We start from the raw sequence: 18,246 nt of genomic DNA on the forward strand, positions 1-18,246 counted from the left end.
ATCTTCTACTGCTTTCCCAGGCCACAGCAGAGAGCTGGATTGGAAAAGAAGCAGCTGGGACTAGGACCGGGCCCATATGGGATGCTGGCGCTGCAGGCGGAGGATTAACCTACTGCACCACGGCACCAGCCCCATGGTCTCTCAATCTTAACTGCTAGGCTGAAGGTCCACCCCTAGGTGAGCATTTTAATATGCCATTTCTTGGGTAGAACTCACAAATGTCACTGCCAATATTTGCGTTGCTTTTTGCTAGTCTCATTTTCTTAAAAAAAAAAAAAAAAAAATATATATATATATATATATATATATATATATATATATATATAAGTTGAAGGCAGAGTGCCACAGAGAAAGAGGGAGAAAAGTCTTCCATCTGCTGGTTTACTCCCCAAATGGCTTCAACAGCTGGGACTGGGCCAGGCCAAAGCCAGGACCCCAGAACTCTATCTGGGTCTTCCACGTGCAGGAGTTGAAATCTGGCTCCAGATTTGTACCAGTGAGTTCTCAGAGTGCCCGTCCCTGTTCTGCTGGTGGCATTGCACTGTGCCGCTAGTCCTGGCCTGACAGAACGCTCTCACGGCCATCCCCTGTGATCCTAGCTATTGTCAGGTGCCGCTCAGTCTCTGGATAGCTTTGTGTATGAGAAGCACTTGGGCCATCTTCTACTGCTTTCCCAGGTTCAGCAGTAGGGAGCAGTGCAGGTGGTACTGGAAGTACATTCCTATGTGGGATGCCAATGTCCCAAGCAGTGGCTTAACCTGCTGCAGCCCAGTGCCAGCCCCCTCCCTGTATCTAAAGTCCCCTCGTTTTCTAAAAGGGGCAAATGCCTGCATATTGATTACATCCCCCAGACATAGAATATGGGACCAGGTGTTGAGAAAAGCACATGTAGAGGCCAAGAGTGGACCCATGCCCTGTTGAAGACTCCGCCAACTTCCACATACCTTGAGTCTTTGCAGACTCTGTAGTTGGGGACACCTCTCTGAAGTGTTGCTCGTGGTTCTGAGACAGTTGTTTCCAAATCTGCTGGGTCCAGGTGGCACTGTGGAGCCTGCATTGTCAATGACCCCCTACCATGCAGGTGATTCCAGTGCTGATGTGATCATCAATGTAATGACTCAGTTGTAGGGGCCTGCATGGGAAGACAATGGAGTGTGATCAGCAAGGAACAATGAGGGCCTGAAAGTGGAGAGGAGTAAGGAGTAGGGAGAAAGGGATGATTCAGAGAGTGTTTTGGAAGTCAACTTGATGCAATGTGGTAGTTGATTTATTATGCAAAGCTTATTATGTTAATTATGTTGACTATGTTAACTGATCAAGGGTGGAGATGTGCTACAATTATGTTATCCTTCATTCATTCAGAATTATGCTAATAGATTAAGTTTGGAGACATGATAGAATTCTACCATCTAATCTGGGCTGGTAAAGAGGTGTTTAGGTCATTGATGTGTGCCCTCGGAAGTTAAGTCTCATGAGAAAGGCGATTTTTATTTTTTTGAGAAATTTATTTTATTTATTTGAAAGACAGAGTTACAGGGAGAGGTAGAGACAGGGAGAGAGGTCTTCTATCTGCTGGTTCACTCCCCAGATGGCTGCAACAGCCGGAACTGTGCTGAACTGAAGCTGGGAGCCAGGAGCATCTTCCGGGTCTCCCATGCGAGTGCAGGGACCCAAGGACTTGGGCCATTTTCTACTGCTTTCCCAGACCATGGCAGAGAGCTGGGTCAGAAGAGGAGCAGCTGGGACTAGAACCAGTGCCCATATGGGATGCTGGCACTTCAGTCCAGAGCTTTAACCCACTACGCCACAGCGCTGGCCCCCAAGAAAGGCGATTATTTAAGCCAAGTTCAGCCTGGCTTCCCCCTGCTTTCTGGCTCACCATGTGATGCTCTGTATACATTCTGCAACCCACCATCCTCATCAGACACCAGACTAATGGGCTGCCCAGTGTTGGACTGAGAACCTCCAAAACTGTAATCCAAAGTAAACTCTCTTTCTTCTAAGTAGCTCCTCTTGGGTCTTTGAGTTAAATGAACAGCTAACACTACTTTACAGACAACTAACCACTTATGGAGAGATTAAATATCTTAACAAAGGACACACTGTTCATTGTAAAGTAGCACCATGTGAATGTTTGTATTAGCTCACTTTCCAGGGGGCTGGTCACCCTTGAGTGAGATGACCGATTCCTGAAGTATATACCAAAGTGACAGAAACTGGATCATAACCGACACTTAACAGTGCCCAAAGCCAGCACACTGCATGTCTGCAGGACTCAGGAGGCTCTGTGATAATGTGGTGTACCTTTCTGTACAGATCTAGTGATGACCTCCTATAACCTCAGTTATCTGCATGGTAGCCAAGAACAAGAACAGAAGCAAAGTACAGTCTGTGAGTATGAAAAAACAAAAAGGCACAACGATCGTGTTCAAGTCTAATATGCCCGGCCTCCAGAACACATTAGTACTTACCTTCTGCTCCTAACAAATTACTCCCAAATGAGGCAGTGGCTTAACGCAACAAACAGGTGTCATCGCACAGTTCCTGTGGATCAGGAATCATAGCATCTCAGTTCTGACCCAGTGCCTCCAGTGAGGTCAAAAGGTCAGTTGGAGTGTGGCTAGGGCTGCCAGATCCATTTGCTCAGTGGCTCACTCACATGGCTGTTGGCAGGAGGGCTCCGTTCCTTGCAACATGGATCTCCCCATAGGGCTACTTGAACGTCTTTAGCACTTGGTGGTTACCTTTCCCTAGAGAGAGTGATCCATGAGAGAGGAAGAAAGAAGCCATGATGCCTTTTGTGACTTGGCCTCCAACTCATGGTCCATCATCTCCTGCTCAGCTAGATAAACATGAGAGGCAGAAAACACCAGGAGATGAGAGTCATTGGTTGTCGTCCTGCTGAAGGCTGGCTACTACAGTGCATTAAAAAAAGAAAAAAGAAAATAAAGAAACCATCTAAGCATTAGAAGAAAACAATTAAATTCCTCTGTAACTTTTGACTCAAAATCAAGACTCAATAAAGGAAATTTGACTCTCCCCCCCCCATATATATAGATTTGTCAAAACAAAAAAAAAATCATTAGCAAAGTGTAGGACAAATAGTAATCTGGGAAAATTATGTGGAATAATATCACAAAGGATTGGAGGTTAGAAAAAGTGGAAAAGGGAAAAAAACTATGTGCAGAAGAATGGGCAAGAGGTACACAGACAGTTCGTAATGATTTACTCAAGGTCACCCAGCCAGCAAGGCTTGAAATGCGGCTCCAGATTTACCAGTGAGTTCCCGGAGTGCCCTGTCCTGTTTTTCCAGTGGCCTGGCACAGTGCCACTGCCCCGGCTTGACAGAAGCACACACGGCTGTCCCCTGTGATCCTAGCAATTATCATGTGCCACTCGGTCTCCAGTTGCTCACTTCACAACCCAAACACTTAACTCTTTACTCTTCCACTCTTCAGTCCTTCCCAGCTCTCTTTATAATAAGAAATCTCCTTATGTGCTTGATTAGAACATGTGTAACCCTGAAAGGAAAAAAACTGTGCTCCCTCCACCCCTACCCCAAAAAACAAACAAACAAAAAAGGTCATACTGCTGTATTCCTAGCTCCAAACAGGTTTTAGTTCAATCTCTAGTACAGCATGTCCAAACTCATTTCTGTTATTCATTAAGTTGTTTGGTTAAAAAAAGAAAGAAAAGAGACTATGATCTACGGAGCCAGCCATGGAGTGATGACTTCAGCTTTGAGACTCACCCGTCACAGGTGAGTTGGCTTAACCTTTCTAAAAACCAGCTGGAGGGGTGGGTGACAGGTGTTGGGCACAGCAGTTAAGATACCATTTGGGGGGCCGGCGCCGCGGCTCACTAGGCTAATCCTCCGCCTAGCGGCGCCGGCACACCGGGTTCTAGTCCCGGTCGGGGCGCCGGATTCTGTCCCGGTTGCCCCTCTTCCAGGCCAGCTCTCTGCTGTGGCCAGGGAGTGCAGTGGAGGATGGCCCAGGTGCTTGGGCCCTGCACCCCATGGGAGACCAGGAAAAGCACCTGGCTCCTGGCTCCTGCCATCGGATCAGCGCGGTGCGCCGGCCGCAGCGCGCCAGCCGCGGCGGCCATTGGAGAGTGAACCAACGGCAAAGGAAGACCTTTCTCTCTGTCTCTCTCTCTCACTGTCCACTCTGCCTGTCAAAAAAAAAAAAAAAGATACCATTTGGGATGCCTGCAGACTTGTACCTGGTTCAGGTCTCAGCTCTGCTTCCAATCTAGTGTCCTGTGAATGCACACCCTGGGAGGTAGCAGGTGATGGCTCAGGTATTTGGGTCCGTGACACCCATATGGGAGACCTTAATTGAGTTTTGGACTTCAGCCTGGCCCAGCCCTGGCTGTTGTGGGTGTTTGGGGAGTGAACCAGCAGATGGGAGATCTCTCTCTCTCTCTCTCTCTCTCTCCCCCCTTAAAATAAACAAAATAAATGAATAAAAATTTAAACAAAATTCACCTGTGAGTGACCAGTAACATACTATACTCCAGGAATCACCACATCAAAATTATTTCCCATAAAAACCTTTTAAGAAGGTTTTTACAAAGGTTCTGCCATGATTTAGATGTGGTTGGATTGTGCCCCCTAAGGTTTCATGTGTCAGAAGCTTGGTCCCCAATGTGTCAAGGCAGAGGGGGCGCTACTTTTAGGAGGTAGGGCCTAGTGAGAGTTGGTTAGGTCACTGGGGGCACTGTCTTTGGAAGAGATTAAAGTAGTTCTTGTGGGGCCCTGGTTAGGGTTAATTCCCCAAGCGTGAATTCTTAGAGTAAGCCTGACCCTTCCCTGCTCTCTGGCTTCCTGTCATGCCAGGAGATCTCTCCCTCTCACCTGAGCTCCTGTCGTTGTGCCAACCCACCACAATGTGATGCAGCCAAAGAGGCCCCTTTGGCTAAATTGATGGGGCCACCTGATCTTGGACTTTCAGAGTCCAAAACCGTGAGCTAAACAAATCTCGTTATAAAGTACCCATCATCAGATACTTTAACAAAGGAAAATGGACCAAATACAGGCTCCCAGCTTTGTTTTCTCAGAATGTATAGGTGCCATTTGAATTATGTGAAACAAAAACTTTGGCAGGTCATTGTTTTGGATTGCGTTCCTACATTAGGCTCCAACAGACCAAATCAATCCAAGATGGAGTCCCTTGGGCTAAATGACACAAAATCAAACTGAAGATTTAAGGAAGCAGAGAGATCTCCAAACACATCAGTTTTTCCTGAAAGTAGAAGATTCTAACCTGCCTGAGTCAAAGTTATAAAGAGGTTCTTTTAACTCTTACAAAAAAGTAACCTATTGTTAACCAATTAGTTTTCTCTCTTTGTTTCCTTGTTCCTGTCTGACAAAACCCACTGTTCTGTGATTCCCAATAGGAGCTCTCTACTTGTAGAATAGAGGCTGTAGGGGCCCGGTGCTGTGGTGCAGCAGGTTAAAGCTCCGTCTGCAGTGCTGGCATCCTATATGGGGGCTGGTTCCAGTCCCAGCTGTGCCTGGGAAAGCAGTGGAGGATGATTCAAGTCTTTGGGTCCCTGCACCCATGTGGGAGACCGGGAAGAAGCTCCTGGCTTCGGACCAGCTCAGCTCCAGCCATTGCAGTCATTTGGGGGAGTGAGCCAGCAGATGGAAGGCCTCCCTCTGTCTGTAACTCTGTCTTTTAAATAAATAAAATAAATCTTTTTAAAAAATAGAATGGAGGCTATCTAAATTATGCTTCACAAATAAAAAATCAATTAGAGGGGTGAGCATTTAGTTGAATTGTTAGGACACCAATTGAAATACCTGTATTCCTTATTGGAACGTCTGGACTCAGTACTGAGACCCTGGGAGGCAGTGGGGATGGCTCAAGTAATTGAGTTCTGGTGCCCATATGGGAGATCTGAATTGAGTTCTGAGCTCCTGACTTGGGACTCTGTCCAATACTGGCTGCCATCTCAGGCATTTGAAAAGTGAGCCTGTCAATAGGTACTCTCTCTGTCTCTCAAATAAATTTTAAATTGAACATCTTTTAAAGAAGCAGTATGCAATCACTTGCCAGCATGTTCCATCTTGCCCAGGATATGACTCATCCATTAGGCTACCTGCCCATTATTTGCTTGGTAGCCATCCGGGGTATCAAATGATCTGTCCTAGTATTACAGTATTTTTGTTCAAGTAAACACTACCTAGTACCTACATCATTCACCTTGTCACAAAGAGAAGGGTGAATACAGTATTATAGTTTGAGACAGGCCACATTCACGTAACTTTATTATACTATATTATAATTGGTCTATTTTATAATTGCTAATCTCTTACTGTTTGATTTATACATCAAACTTTATCATGGATATGTAAGTATAGAAAAAATATAGTACATAAAGAGTTAAGCACTTTCAGGCATCGAGTACAGGTCTTGAAGCTTGTATCCATTGATAAGCGGAGACTATTGTATACATTTTTTTTTCTGACAGGCAGAGTGGACAGTGAGAGAGAGAGACAGAGAGAGAAAGGTCTTCCTTTGCCGTTGGTTCACCCTCCAATGGCCGCCGCGGCTGGTGCGCTGCGGCTGGTGCACTGCACTGATCCGATGGCAGGAGCCAGGTACTTATCCTGGTCTCCCTGGGGTGCAGGGCCCAAGGACTTGGGCCATCCTCCACTGCACACAGCTGGCCTGGAAGAGGGGCAACCGGGACAGAATCCGGCGCCCCGACCGGGACTAGAACCCAGTGTGCCGGCGCCGCAAAGCGGAGGATTAGCCTAGTGAGCCATGGCACCGGCCTTGTATACATTTTTTTTTAAGATTTATTTATTTATTTGAAAGAGTTACACAGAGAGGCAGAGAGAGAGAGAGGTCTTCCATCTGCTGGTCCACTCCCCAATCCTGCAACAGCCGGAGCTGTGCTGATCTGAAGCCAGGAGCCAGGAGAGTCTTCCGGGTCTCCCAAGTGGGTGCAGTGGCCCAAGGGCTTGGGCCCTCTTCTACTGCATTACCAGGCCATACCAGAGAGCTGGATTGGAAGTGGAGCAGCCGGGACTCGAACCAGTGCCCATATGGGATGCAGGCACTGCAGGCGGCGGCTTTACAGCTATGCCACAGCACCGGCCCCTTTATACATTTGTTAAAACTTATAACTACACAGCTAAAAAGAGTGAATTTTACTGTATTTAAATTATACTTCAATAAATTTGACCTTAAAAATGTGTAGGTCAACTTGAATTTCCCTTTGTAACTCAGACCTTGATGCATATACTGTGGTATAGTATGAAATATGTTTGTCTTTGTTCCTGGTTCCTGTCATAGAGCTTTTAAAATCCTTGGGCTTTCCTGTGTGATAAGAGTGTCTTTTGTTATTTATAATGAGTCCTTTCTTTAAAAAAAAATACTTGTTTACTTATTAAATTTGTATGAAAGACACACACATACAAAGAGGGGGAGTGGGTAGGGGTGATCTCCCATGCATTGATTCACTCCTCAAAAGCCCACAGCAGCCATGACAGGCCAGGAGGAAGCTAGTGAGGGAACTCAGTCTGAGTCTCCTGTGTGGATGCCGGGCACCCAGCTTCTTGAGCTGTCACCTGCTGCCTCCCCAGAGGTGCGCTGGCAGGGAGCTGGGGTAGGAAGCAGAGCAGATACTGCAGCCCAGACACTGAGAGGAGATGTAGGCATCCCAAGCGAAGTCCTCACTGTCTTAACCCCTACAGCAAAGAGTGACTTCTGCCATGGTCATCAGTGCCTTTGATAACACCAGAGTTTACACTAATACAGTAGCTTTGGGGGATACTCCTATGGTCTCAGGATGGGTTCTCTCACCTGAAGAACCAAGTGAAAGATTAAAGGGTTGGGACTTTCAGCCCCACCCACCCACCTCCAGGAAAGCTGGAAATTAAGCTCTACGAAAACTCCTGAACAAGAGATTTGACAAGCTTCTGGGTTGTTGAACACCCAGAAGGTGCTGGGAGGGCAGGCGTGGAGACTCTGCACCCCTCTCAATACGTCCTGTCTCTTACCCCATGCATCTCTTCTTCTGCTGCTCAAATGAACTGGCAAAGGTAAGTAAGGGTTTTCCTTGAGTTCTGACAGCCACTCTAGCAAATTATTGAAACTGCTGACACAGAGACTCAGGCTTGCAGTTCAGGATACACCTGCTATGATGGACCATGAGTGGTGTATACAAGAGGGTTGGGGCAACGAGGAAACTCTGTCCTGCAACAAAGACCCCTGGTTACTGGGGATTGTTGTAAGAGTTGGCATTAACTCATGAATTAACATTATTAGGTAAGTGTCCTTGTGCAAGTGGCTCATCTGGAATATTACAGTTTTAGGAATTTTTTTTTTAAGATTTATTTATTTGAAAGACAGAATTATAGACAGAGAAGGAGAGAGAGAGAGAGAGATCTGCTGATTCACTCCCCAAATGGGTGCAATGATCAAAGCTAGGCCATGACAAAACAAGGAGCCAGGAGCTTCTTGCAGGTCTCCCATGTGAGTGCAGGGGCCCAAGCACTTGGGACCATATTCCACTGCTTTTCCAGGTGCATTAGCAGGGAGCTGGATCAGAAGTGGAGCAGCTGGGATTTGAACTGGCATCTATATGGGATGGTGGTGCTGCAGGCCGTGGCGTAACCCACTGTACCACACCTCAGGCCCCTGAGGGATTCTTGAATGGATCCCACCACTGGCTCCATTTTGATGTAAGTGACTCCATTTTGATACTGACAACTTCCGTAAGCCCCAGGAGGAAGGATCATGGGAACTCCAATTTATAACCAACTGGGGTGGCACAGGTCACGCCAGCCGACTGGCATTTGAAGTAGGGTGGACGAGGGTGGTCTTGAGGGACCGAGCTCCTAATCTGTGGGATCTGACAGTGTCTTCCTGGAGCTGGTGTCTGCTGACATGTAGGGAAAAGACCCTCCACATCTGGTAACAGAAATGTTCTGTTTCATGAGTAGAAATTGTTTTTTCCTACACACGTAGATTCTTTCTCATTTTTACCAACTATATCAAACTTTAACCTTCAATTGGATTTTTAGCAGATTTATGGAAAATTGAATCTTTTCTTGTACAATGGTTCTTTCACTCAACCATCCAATTTTTAGGACTTTAACATATTGTCATAAGTAATAATAGCAGTGGTAGCTGACCTTTACTGAGCCCTGAGCTCAGGAAAAATATTAGCTCAATATCCCAATGAAGGGTACCCTCTTATTTGCTTACTTGAAAATGGACCTGCAGGAAACCCAGAATTATTACCAGGGTTGGTTGTGACACATGAGTTAATGCCCAAAGCACACATGAGCTTAATGAAATGTGCTTCTCTGTGGTAGGCCAGTGCCTACCTGAGTGGTGGGGCGGGCATTTGGCACTGGGGATAAGACATCAGAGCTCCTGGTTTGAGACCCAGCTCTGCTTCTGATCCTGGATCCTGCAGCAGTTGATGGCTCAAGTTATTGCATCTCTGTCACCCACCTACGTAGGAGAACTGGATGCTGTTCCTGGCTCTGCCTGGTCCAGCCCTGGATGTTGTAGGCATCTGGGGAGTGAACCAGTGGATGGAAGATCTCTCTCTGTCTTTCAAACAAAAGGAAAAAAAAAATAAAGAGTTTTAAAAGTACCTGTCTTAAAAAAGAAAGAAAGAAAGGAAGGAAGGAAGAAAGCAAGCAAGCAAGCAAGCCTGTTGGGGGCAGGGGAATGGTAAAATAAACAATTTAAGAAGTTTGTGTTTTTTTTTTTTTTTTTTTAATTCTAAGGCAAAGACATGATGAGTGTTGGGAGGGTGAGAATTGGTTTCCATGCATTAGGGAAACTAGGGCACGGCTTTCAAGACAAGAAAAATAAGGACATTTTATATAAACAGCGAGACAGATGTCAGAGGACATTCCCTGGGACCCCCCAGGAGCTAGCTGATGGGAAGTGCTAGCTGCAGGAAGCTGTTGTCGAAATGGCAGCAGCTCCAGCCACCACAAGATCCCTCACTGTGAATTTCGGGCACCAGCCCAGCCCCTCGCTGCCAAGCTCTGAGAAGAGACAGCAGTGGGATTGGGGCAGAGGGTGGTGCAGGTAGAAATGACAGATGGAAGCAAGGAGCCCTGGCTATACCCAAGGAGTCCTAACAGAAGGAGAGCTGAGAGGAGCTGAGAGCTGAGAGGAGCCAGTCTTCTCCTCTGCCTTTCTGTCTTCCTAAGAAGCTGTGTGTTTGCGATCGGTACTGGAGCTGGGCTCGGTCCCTGGAGGAGTCCCAGGGAAGCAGGAGGGAGCATGGAGGATAGTCATTGGGGAAAGCACAGTGCCTGCAGAAGGAAGCATATCCTGTTGTAAAGATACGGAAATTGGGATCAGGTGTGAAGGAGAGCATTCATGAGATTGATCTGAACCTAAGATTTATTTATTTATTTGAAAGGCAGAGTGGCAGAGGCAGAGAGAGAGAGAGAGAAGAGTCTTCTATCTGCTGGTTCACTCCCCAAATGACAACAGCCGGAGCTGTGCCAATCCAAAGCCAGGAGCCAGGAGCTTCTTCTGGATCTCCCACACGGGTGCAGGGACCCAAGGACTTGGGCCATCTTCTACTGCTTTCCCAGGCCATAGCAGAGAGCTGGAGCAACCAGGACTTGAACCAGCACCCATATGGGATGCCAGCACTGCAGGTGGCGGCTTTACCTGCTATGCCACCGTGCCAGCCCCCTTTGATGTATCCTATTCCATAGTCAGTCCTCTTAAGCTGAGTCTTTCCTCTTCAGTCTTTTTTCCCTTAAGATTTATTTATTTATTATTTGAAGTGCAGAGTTACAGAGAGAGAGAGAGGGAGACAAGACCGAGATCTTCCATTCACTGGTTCACTCCTTAAATGGCTGCAACCGCTAGGGCTGGGCCAGGCTGAAGCTAGGAGCCTGGAACTCCATCCAGGTTTCCCACGAGGGTAGTAGGGGCCCAAGGAGTTGAGCTATCTTTTGCTGCTTTCCCAGATCCATTAGCAGGGAGCTGGATCCCAAGTGGAGCAGTGAGGACTCCAAACTGCGCTCATATGGGATGCTGGCTTGGCAGGTGGATGCTTAACCTTTTTGGTCTTGAGACTGCATTTCTTTATTTTTTGTATTTGTTTTTATTTGTTTGTTTGTTTTTTTGACAGGCAGAGTGGACAGTGAGAGAGAGAGAGAGAGAGAAAGGTCTTCCTTTGCCATTGGTTCACCCTCCAATGGCCACCGCGGCCAGCGCGCTACAGCTGGCGCACCGCACTGATCCAAAGCCAGGAGCCAGGTGCTTCTCCTGGTCTCCCATGGGGTGCAGGGCCCAAGCACTTGGGCCATCCTCCACTGCACTCCCTGGCCACAGCAGAGAGCTGGCCTGGAAGAGGGGCAACTGGGACAGAATCCGGCGCCCTGACCGGGACTAGAACCCGGTGTGCCAGCGCTGCAAGGCGGAGGATTAGCCTAGTGAGCCGCGGCGCCGGCCTAGACTGCATTTCAATCCGTGCTTCTGTAGGGTAAGATTCTAAAGTGTTTGCTTCGCTTCTGGGGTTAAGGTTTTAAAACTATTTGTCATTGCATTTGAGACCTTCACTGTAAGAGTTTACCTTTCTAATAACAGAGTAGCATCATTTAGATGATAAGAGCATTCAAAATTTTATTGTAAAAATGATGTGACAATATTACATAAAATATTGGAAAAAACACCATTCATAATCCCAGCAACTTCACAAATATTTTCATTTCTGCACATTTCCTTATTGCTCTTCTCCGTATGCTAATCTATACATACACACAGGGGTCCAGCATATTAAAAGGACACCTTAAAAAACCATTCCAACAACAGGAGGTATCGTTTAACTTATTTAAATAGGTCATATAAGCCTTCAGGTCTTAACATTTTCAACTTAAAACACTAATGAAGGAGGATATCCAAGATTTCGTAGTACTGCAGTGAAAACACCCAGAATCCTGTGGAATGAGATGGAAAATCAGCCAGGGATGGGAAGCTTTTCTCAGAAACTTCCTGACCTCAGGGACACGGGGCTGCGGCGTCAGCTGTGGGTCACTTTCCACAAGCCAGAGGAAGCGGCGCTTGAAACACAGCTTTGATTTGTGTTGGCCACGCACAACGAGCTTTCATGTGGAGACCTGTTCTTCCCGGGTCGCACCTGCATTAAAAAGCTGAGTCTAAAACCCAGAGTCTTAGAATCCTGGTTATCTCTGAACATGTGTGTATGTAATGAAGCCTGTGAGGGGTGAATATGTGGCTCACGAGGGTCACTTCCAATCCAATGTGCATAGAGAAAATGAATATTTTTTATAAATCACAAGTTGATAGTTGAAATTGTTTGAGGGTACTTTTCCCCTAAGTTATAAATGCTACATATTATCTTTAATTTTTACTTATTAATAATCATCCCAGAGAAATCATTCACTCAAAAGATAGACATGAAGCCTGTAATGCCACCTTAAATCTGAGGCCACACGCACATAAGAACTCAGGCTGTGTTCCTGTTGGCCGTCGTGAGGCAGATTTCGGCTCACCCATTAGTCACCTCCAGGACTAACGATGGGGTGTTGTATCTTTCAAAATAATTTTATTATTTATTTGAAAGGCAGAGTTATATATAGAGAGGGAAAGAAACACACACAAGGGGAGAGGGAGGGAAAGGGAGAGGGAGAGGAGGGGGGAGAAAGAGGGGGAGGGGGAGAGAGACAGATAGAGAGAGAGAGAGAGAGAGAGAGAGAGAGATAGTTTCCATCCAAATGGCTGCAATGGCCAGGGCTGGGCCAGGCTGAAGCCAGGAGCCAGGAGCTTCATCTGGGTCTCCCACATGGGTCCTGGGGCCCAAGTCCTTGGGCCATCTTCTTCTGCTTTCCCAGGCCCATCAGTGGGAGCTGGATAGGAAGTGAAGTAGCTGGGACTCACAGGGAATGCCAGCACCCCAGGAGGCAGCCTGGCCCACTAAACCACAATGCCTGCCCATGGATTTTATATCTGTACCTTCTCAGAATCCATTCAGGTGGCCTGACTGCTAAGCAAAACAGAACTCCGACTTCACATTCTGAATTTAAATTCCTAATCTAAGTCCTATAAATAAGCAGCATTTACACACAGTTGAATTTTTAGAAATCTGTTCGCTAATTCTGGTGTGCACTAAAATCAAGTAAGCGTAGTCAATGCCGATTTTTAAAATTACATAATGTTAAAGAATTTTGCACTAATTTTTGACCAAAATGATGATCATGGCTAAACTGTAAAACTGGATTCCAATATGCACCAAAACCAATGAACAAACTTGCAAAAAGAATCTGGAACCAAGCCAACAAACAGAATAACTCTTTTGTTGTTGTTGCTGTTGTTGAACTATATTCTAGTTAATGTTTTCAGCTCCAAAAGGGATCTTTGAGTTCACCAGTCAGGACCCCCATTGCACAGATGGGGGGTTCGAGGCACAGGGAGGTCCATGACCTGCTGAGGTACTTGGAGAGAGAGGCGGAGGCCCCTGCACATCACTGCCGGCCAGGCCTCGTGGGAGGAGCACCCCCAAAGGAACGGAGGGGAGTCCTACAACACTTTACTTCTCGGGCCCACACACACAGGCCCACAGTTTGGGGTTCTCATCCTTACAAAGCATTCATCACAAAACAGAGGAAAGGAACGGAATAGCTAAAGATGTACCAATTGAGCACACTGGAAAGGAAATGCAACATTATTGGGTCCTCACACCACCACAGCCAAAAACACCTGTAAGTCACTCAGCATCACACATCTCTTTCTCGTCATTCACCATCACACATCTTTATGTAGCTTACTGTAAACCTTAGGTTAAATCATGATATTTATGCTCTGATATTATTTACCAAAGACATTGTTCCCTTGTGGCATTTCAAAACATAAATTGTAAAAACACACGAACAAATTTGCTAGCCTTTTTTCCCCTCCTACAAATACTATGTTACCAATATTCATAACTCATTCTTGTAAACTATTATCTTCCCATGATAATCAGTGCCTTGATATTCCAATTCTTGTCTTTGCATATGGAATGCTTTGCCCTATCCCTTGTATCACGGCATAAGACCATGCCAAATCTTTACAGAAGATTAACAACTTTGCGGTCAAACATCCCAGTTGAATCAGTCGTCTATCAGGAAGCAATCTCTAGAGTTCTATGTAGAAACCAGAACAGAGACACTAGGTGGAAAGCAGTCTACTACACAAGGCAGAAAGTGATTTTTCTTGTGTTACATAGCAGAAGTTCTATCAGGCAACAGCATGACTCCAGACACTGCCTGATATTCCTAGTGCTTACTATTTTCAAAGTCAAAGAGTCGTTTGGGTCAGCAGGGCCGCAGTATGAATGTTTATTGTAATCCAGCTATGTTGTTAACTTTTCATCACTAATTTCAGGAAAGGAGGACCCTCAGAGTCAGGTCCACATCTGATTGTAGGTAAATACCTACAGATCTGCCAAGGGGGTGCCAAGAGCGACAGGAGAGAAACCCGTCTGTCCCAGGTGGATTATGCAACACTGATGGACTGAGTCCTTAATAAATTCTGTGGGACAATTTTTCTTCATGAACCAAAACACCTGACAAGAACGGGTTACAGTCTTAGGAACAACAGAACACCTTTCGGGCTATGCCTTTGGGCCTATTTCCCAATACTGGGTCACAGAATATCCCAACCTGTTACCTAAGAGAGACCCTGGGGAAGGATGAACAGACTGCTGGTTGTGTTGTGCGTGGGAACAGGAGTTCAGGAGGTTTCTGTGTCTCTCCAAAGGCATTCGGGGCTTGCAGGTGCCTAGGACCTGGCAGTGTGGCCCCTGTTCAGATCCCCCACCCTCAAACTGGGCGAGGCAGGAAGAGCTTCTTATTTTAGTTATTGCTATAAAATATTTAGTCTGCTTAAGACCTCATGAGTCTTTTAAAAGCCTGATCAGAGATGCATGAAAACAACCCGAGCTTTTCTTGTTTGAAGTCCTGGAGTCTGTAAGCTGAGCAGGCGTGGGGTGGGATGGGGTGGCGGTGGGGAGAGGTGCTCAGGCTGGGGCACCCAGACAGCACCCCTGCTGCCACTGGCCTTGGCCCTGCCACCCTTGTGAAAAACTGCCAGTTCCCCCTTTTAATCCCTTTCCTCACACCTGGGTTAAATAATAAAATAATAATAATCCTTATCAGTTTTCAGCCAAACCAAAGTCTCTGGGTTTTATTCCAAATCACGGGCATCCGTGTTCTCTGTCCCACTTCCCCCCAGCTGTAAAATGGCAGTGCTGCTCTGGCTACTCCCCACCTGAGGCTTTCCACGTTGCCTCATTCATTAATCCAAAGAAGTAGGGACACTTAACTATTCTGTCGTCTGTGCCTGTGGTCCCAGTGTATGCTCTCACTTCTGACTTCCAGAAGGTAGATTGTAAACAGGGCATTCATATATTTAATAACACGAGTACACTGGTATTTGTAAAGGTGCTGTGTTTGACTCATTGGCACGATTAATGCGTGGCCCAATGTCTTTTATTAAAAACACCTTTGACAGTAAGTGAGATGGCTCTGCCCTTGTCTTGATATGACTATTCATAAAAAGCTTCTTAAATTCCCAGTAAAGCTGCTACATTCTCAGTCCCAGAGCTGAGTGGCTCAAAACCTCTGTGGGCCAGTAATGCCACATGACCCCCTGCGGGGGTGGGGGGTGGGCAGGGAGCTGAGCAGCTCCCTGCAAAGCTGGCTCTCCTGCTGGCCAGCAAGCAAATTCCGGGAGATAGACAGGATTAAGTGCTTCAAAGAGGATTCCCCAGGGCCCCTCCGAAGGAGGATCAAACACACGGGGCGAGCCGTGGAACAAAAAAAACCAAGCCCCTGCGAAGGAGAAAGTGCGTTTTAAACACGCGTGGGCTTTGCCAAAGCCTCTGATCCCGGGCTGGCTGGTGGGGGGGGGGGGGCGAGCTCGCTCCTGCACGCACGTGTAACGCAGTGGGTCTTGGGCTGCTTGGTTTCCAGGAACAAACATCTTCCACCTGCTTTGAGTGCATAACGGATAAGCTCTTGCCAAGAAGCGCAATAGCGCGCGGTTAGAGGAAGCACTTTGCGCAAACTCCTACTGCTTGCACTCTCCGAAGTTTAGGCCCCAAAGGATTAAGGTAATAATAACAACAACAAAATCTCATGGCGATTTGTTTCTTGTCCGGGCAACACAGCCACCACTCTCACGGAGCAAAACAGCTCCCTCCCCCGCCAAGCTTCCCTCCATCTCAGCGCCTTCCCCAAACTGTCCCTCGCGGAGCGTGGGACACGCTGGCAGGGCGGGGGGCACCGAACCTGGGCACCGCGTAAAGACGCCCAGCGGCACTCGTATTAACCCATTAACTCGGAAGGATCTGGGACGGCGACTGGCGACCGTTTCTATTAATAGGGTCTAAATCTCCCGCAGACTTTAATGCTCTGGCGGCCCGCGCCAAGTTAACTCCTCCCAGGCCATGTCGCACCCAGGCAGACGCGTGCTTGAAACGCGCGTGTACACACGCACACTCGGGTCTCACAACCTCTCCCCTTGATCAGGCGGGACCCCCGGCCCTTCCGTAGTCGTGTCTCCAGGGAGAACGCGGGGCAGCAGACTGGTGTGGGTCAGCTCAGCTTCGCCACGCACACGGCCAGGGCGACGGCTGCTAGCAGCACTGCGCTGAATAGGGTGGCAGCCAGGGCCTTGCTCGGGTCGCAGGGTCCGGAGCGCTCCTCCACTGACATGCCGCCGGCCGAAGAAGCGCCGGCGCTGGCGCCGGACAGGAGCTCAGCGCCCGCCGCCTGCCGGGCCTGCACTGTCCAGCGGGGCACGTTGACTTTCATCTCCATGTCTTGGATCATCTCGCCCACCTGAAGGACCTCGCGCTCCAGCTCCTGCAGGTCGGCGACGTCGAAGTCGTGCTCCGCCTCGTGCCGCAGGCTGCGGGCGCTCAGGGCGCGCGCCGCCACAGCCGACGCGGCGCCCGCCACCCCGGTGCGCACCAGCGGTCGTCGCGGCGCGTTCAGCGGGAAGGCGGAGCCCAGCGCCAGCGCGCGCTGCATGTCGGCTTCCAGCAGGTCCAGGCAGCCGGAGAAGGCCACCCAGAGGCGCTCGAACTCGGCGCGCTCCTCGGCGGCCAGGCTCTTGTCGCGCAGCGCGCCCGTCAGCCGCGCGCCGGTGGCCACGGCCAGCTCGTGCGCCTTCTGCCGCGTCTTCTGCAATTCCTCGCGCAGGTTCTGCGAGTCCGCCGAGCCGCCGACGGTCAGTACCAGGTGGTGGTAGCACGCGGTCGTCCTGTTGAGCGCATCCAGCAGCGCCTTGCACTCCTCCCGCGCCATGGCGCCGCGCACGCCCCTCGCTGCCTCACACCCTCAGCGCCGCAGGACGCCGCCAGCCCCGATGCCAGCCTTGGGCCGGGCGGCCAGAGCGCTCCTCATGGCCCGTTCCCCGCGCGCTATTGTCGTCACCCACTCGGACCCGCGACGTGCGCCCCGTCAGCTGCCGCGCGCCGTCTCGGGCATCCTCTCCAGACGCGCACAGGGTCACGCGCGGGGTCTCCGCAGGGCTTTCGCCTGCACCGTGGCCGCCCGCGACGCCAGGGCTGCAGCCCCCATGTTCGTCGGCCCCAGCCCCGAGGCTAGCGGGCCGCTGAGCCGCGCGCCTCTCCGGAGCCGTGGCCAAGGACCCGCCCACCCCGCCGGGCACCTCCACCCTCGAACCCAGGGCGGGCGGGGCCTCGCGGGGGCGGTCACGTGGGGCCGCCCATCTGTCTCTCCGCCGCATGCATTGGAGTCCTGCCAAGGGAACGATCGGCACATCCGACCTGGCCCCATTCTAGGGATGAGGAAGCCGAGGCCCTCGCGCGCAGTCCCAGCCAACGAGGGTATCCGAACACGGGAACACTGACTCCTGGACCCCGCGGGCAACTGGGAGAAGTGTGCTCAGTAGGACTGGGCTCCTCCGTTGTCCAGGGGGGAGCAGAGAGGGGCGCCCTGCAGTCCCGCCCCTTCCCAGCCGGGCTCCCCTGTCGGTAGCCGTCCAACTCCCTTTAGGCGACCGAGCTCGGACCCCATCTCTAGGGCCAACCTGGCTCTCGGCCCCGCCCCTCCGGGTCTGGACACGCGCAGTTGGTGGCGCTGGGAGGGGCCAGCCGGAGTAGGAAGCGCGGCGAACGGCTTGAGCCCCGCCCCCGGGGGGCCGGGCTCAGTGATTGCTCTGCGCTCACGTCACTCTGGACAGAGTCGGCCGCTCATTGGGCTGGCCTGGGCCC

The 18,246-nt window shown here is 49.3% G+C and overlaps 1 protein-coding gene across 1 annotated transcript; it reads right to left on the reverse strand.

Moving 5' to 3' along the window:
• Nucleotides 1-14,330: 14,330 nt before the first annotated feature.
• RGS9BP (regulator of G protein signaling 9 binding protein) lies at nt 14,331-17,649 on the reverse strand. Its single transcript, XM_017350636.3, has one exon. It carries the CDS (start codon nt 17,312-17,314, stop codon nt 16,601-16,603), a length of 714 nt encoding a protein of 237 aa, XP_017206125.1. The 5' UTR covers nt 17,315-17,649; the 3' UTR covers nt 14,331-16,600.
• Nucleotides 17,650-18,246: the final 597 nt, after the last annotated feature.

Source organism: Oryctolagus cuniculus, chromosome 18 (genome assembly GCF_964237555.1).
Source record: "Oryctolagus cuniculus chromosome 18, mOryCun1.1, whole genome shotgun sequence".
In the NCBI taxonomy this organism is placed as follows: domain Eukaryota; kingdom Metazoa; phylum Chordata; class Mammalia; order Lagomorpha; family Leporidae; genus Oryctolagus; species Oryctolagus cuniculus.

Coding starts and splice junctions, on each gene's coding strand:
- RGS9BP (XM_017350636.3), bottom strand. CDS start 17,314: ATGGCGCGGGAGGAGTGCAAGGCGCTGCTGGATGCGCTCAACAGGACG.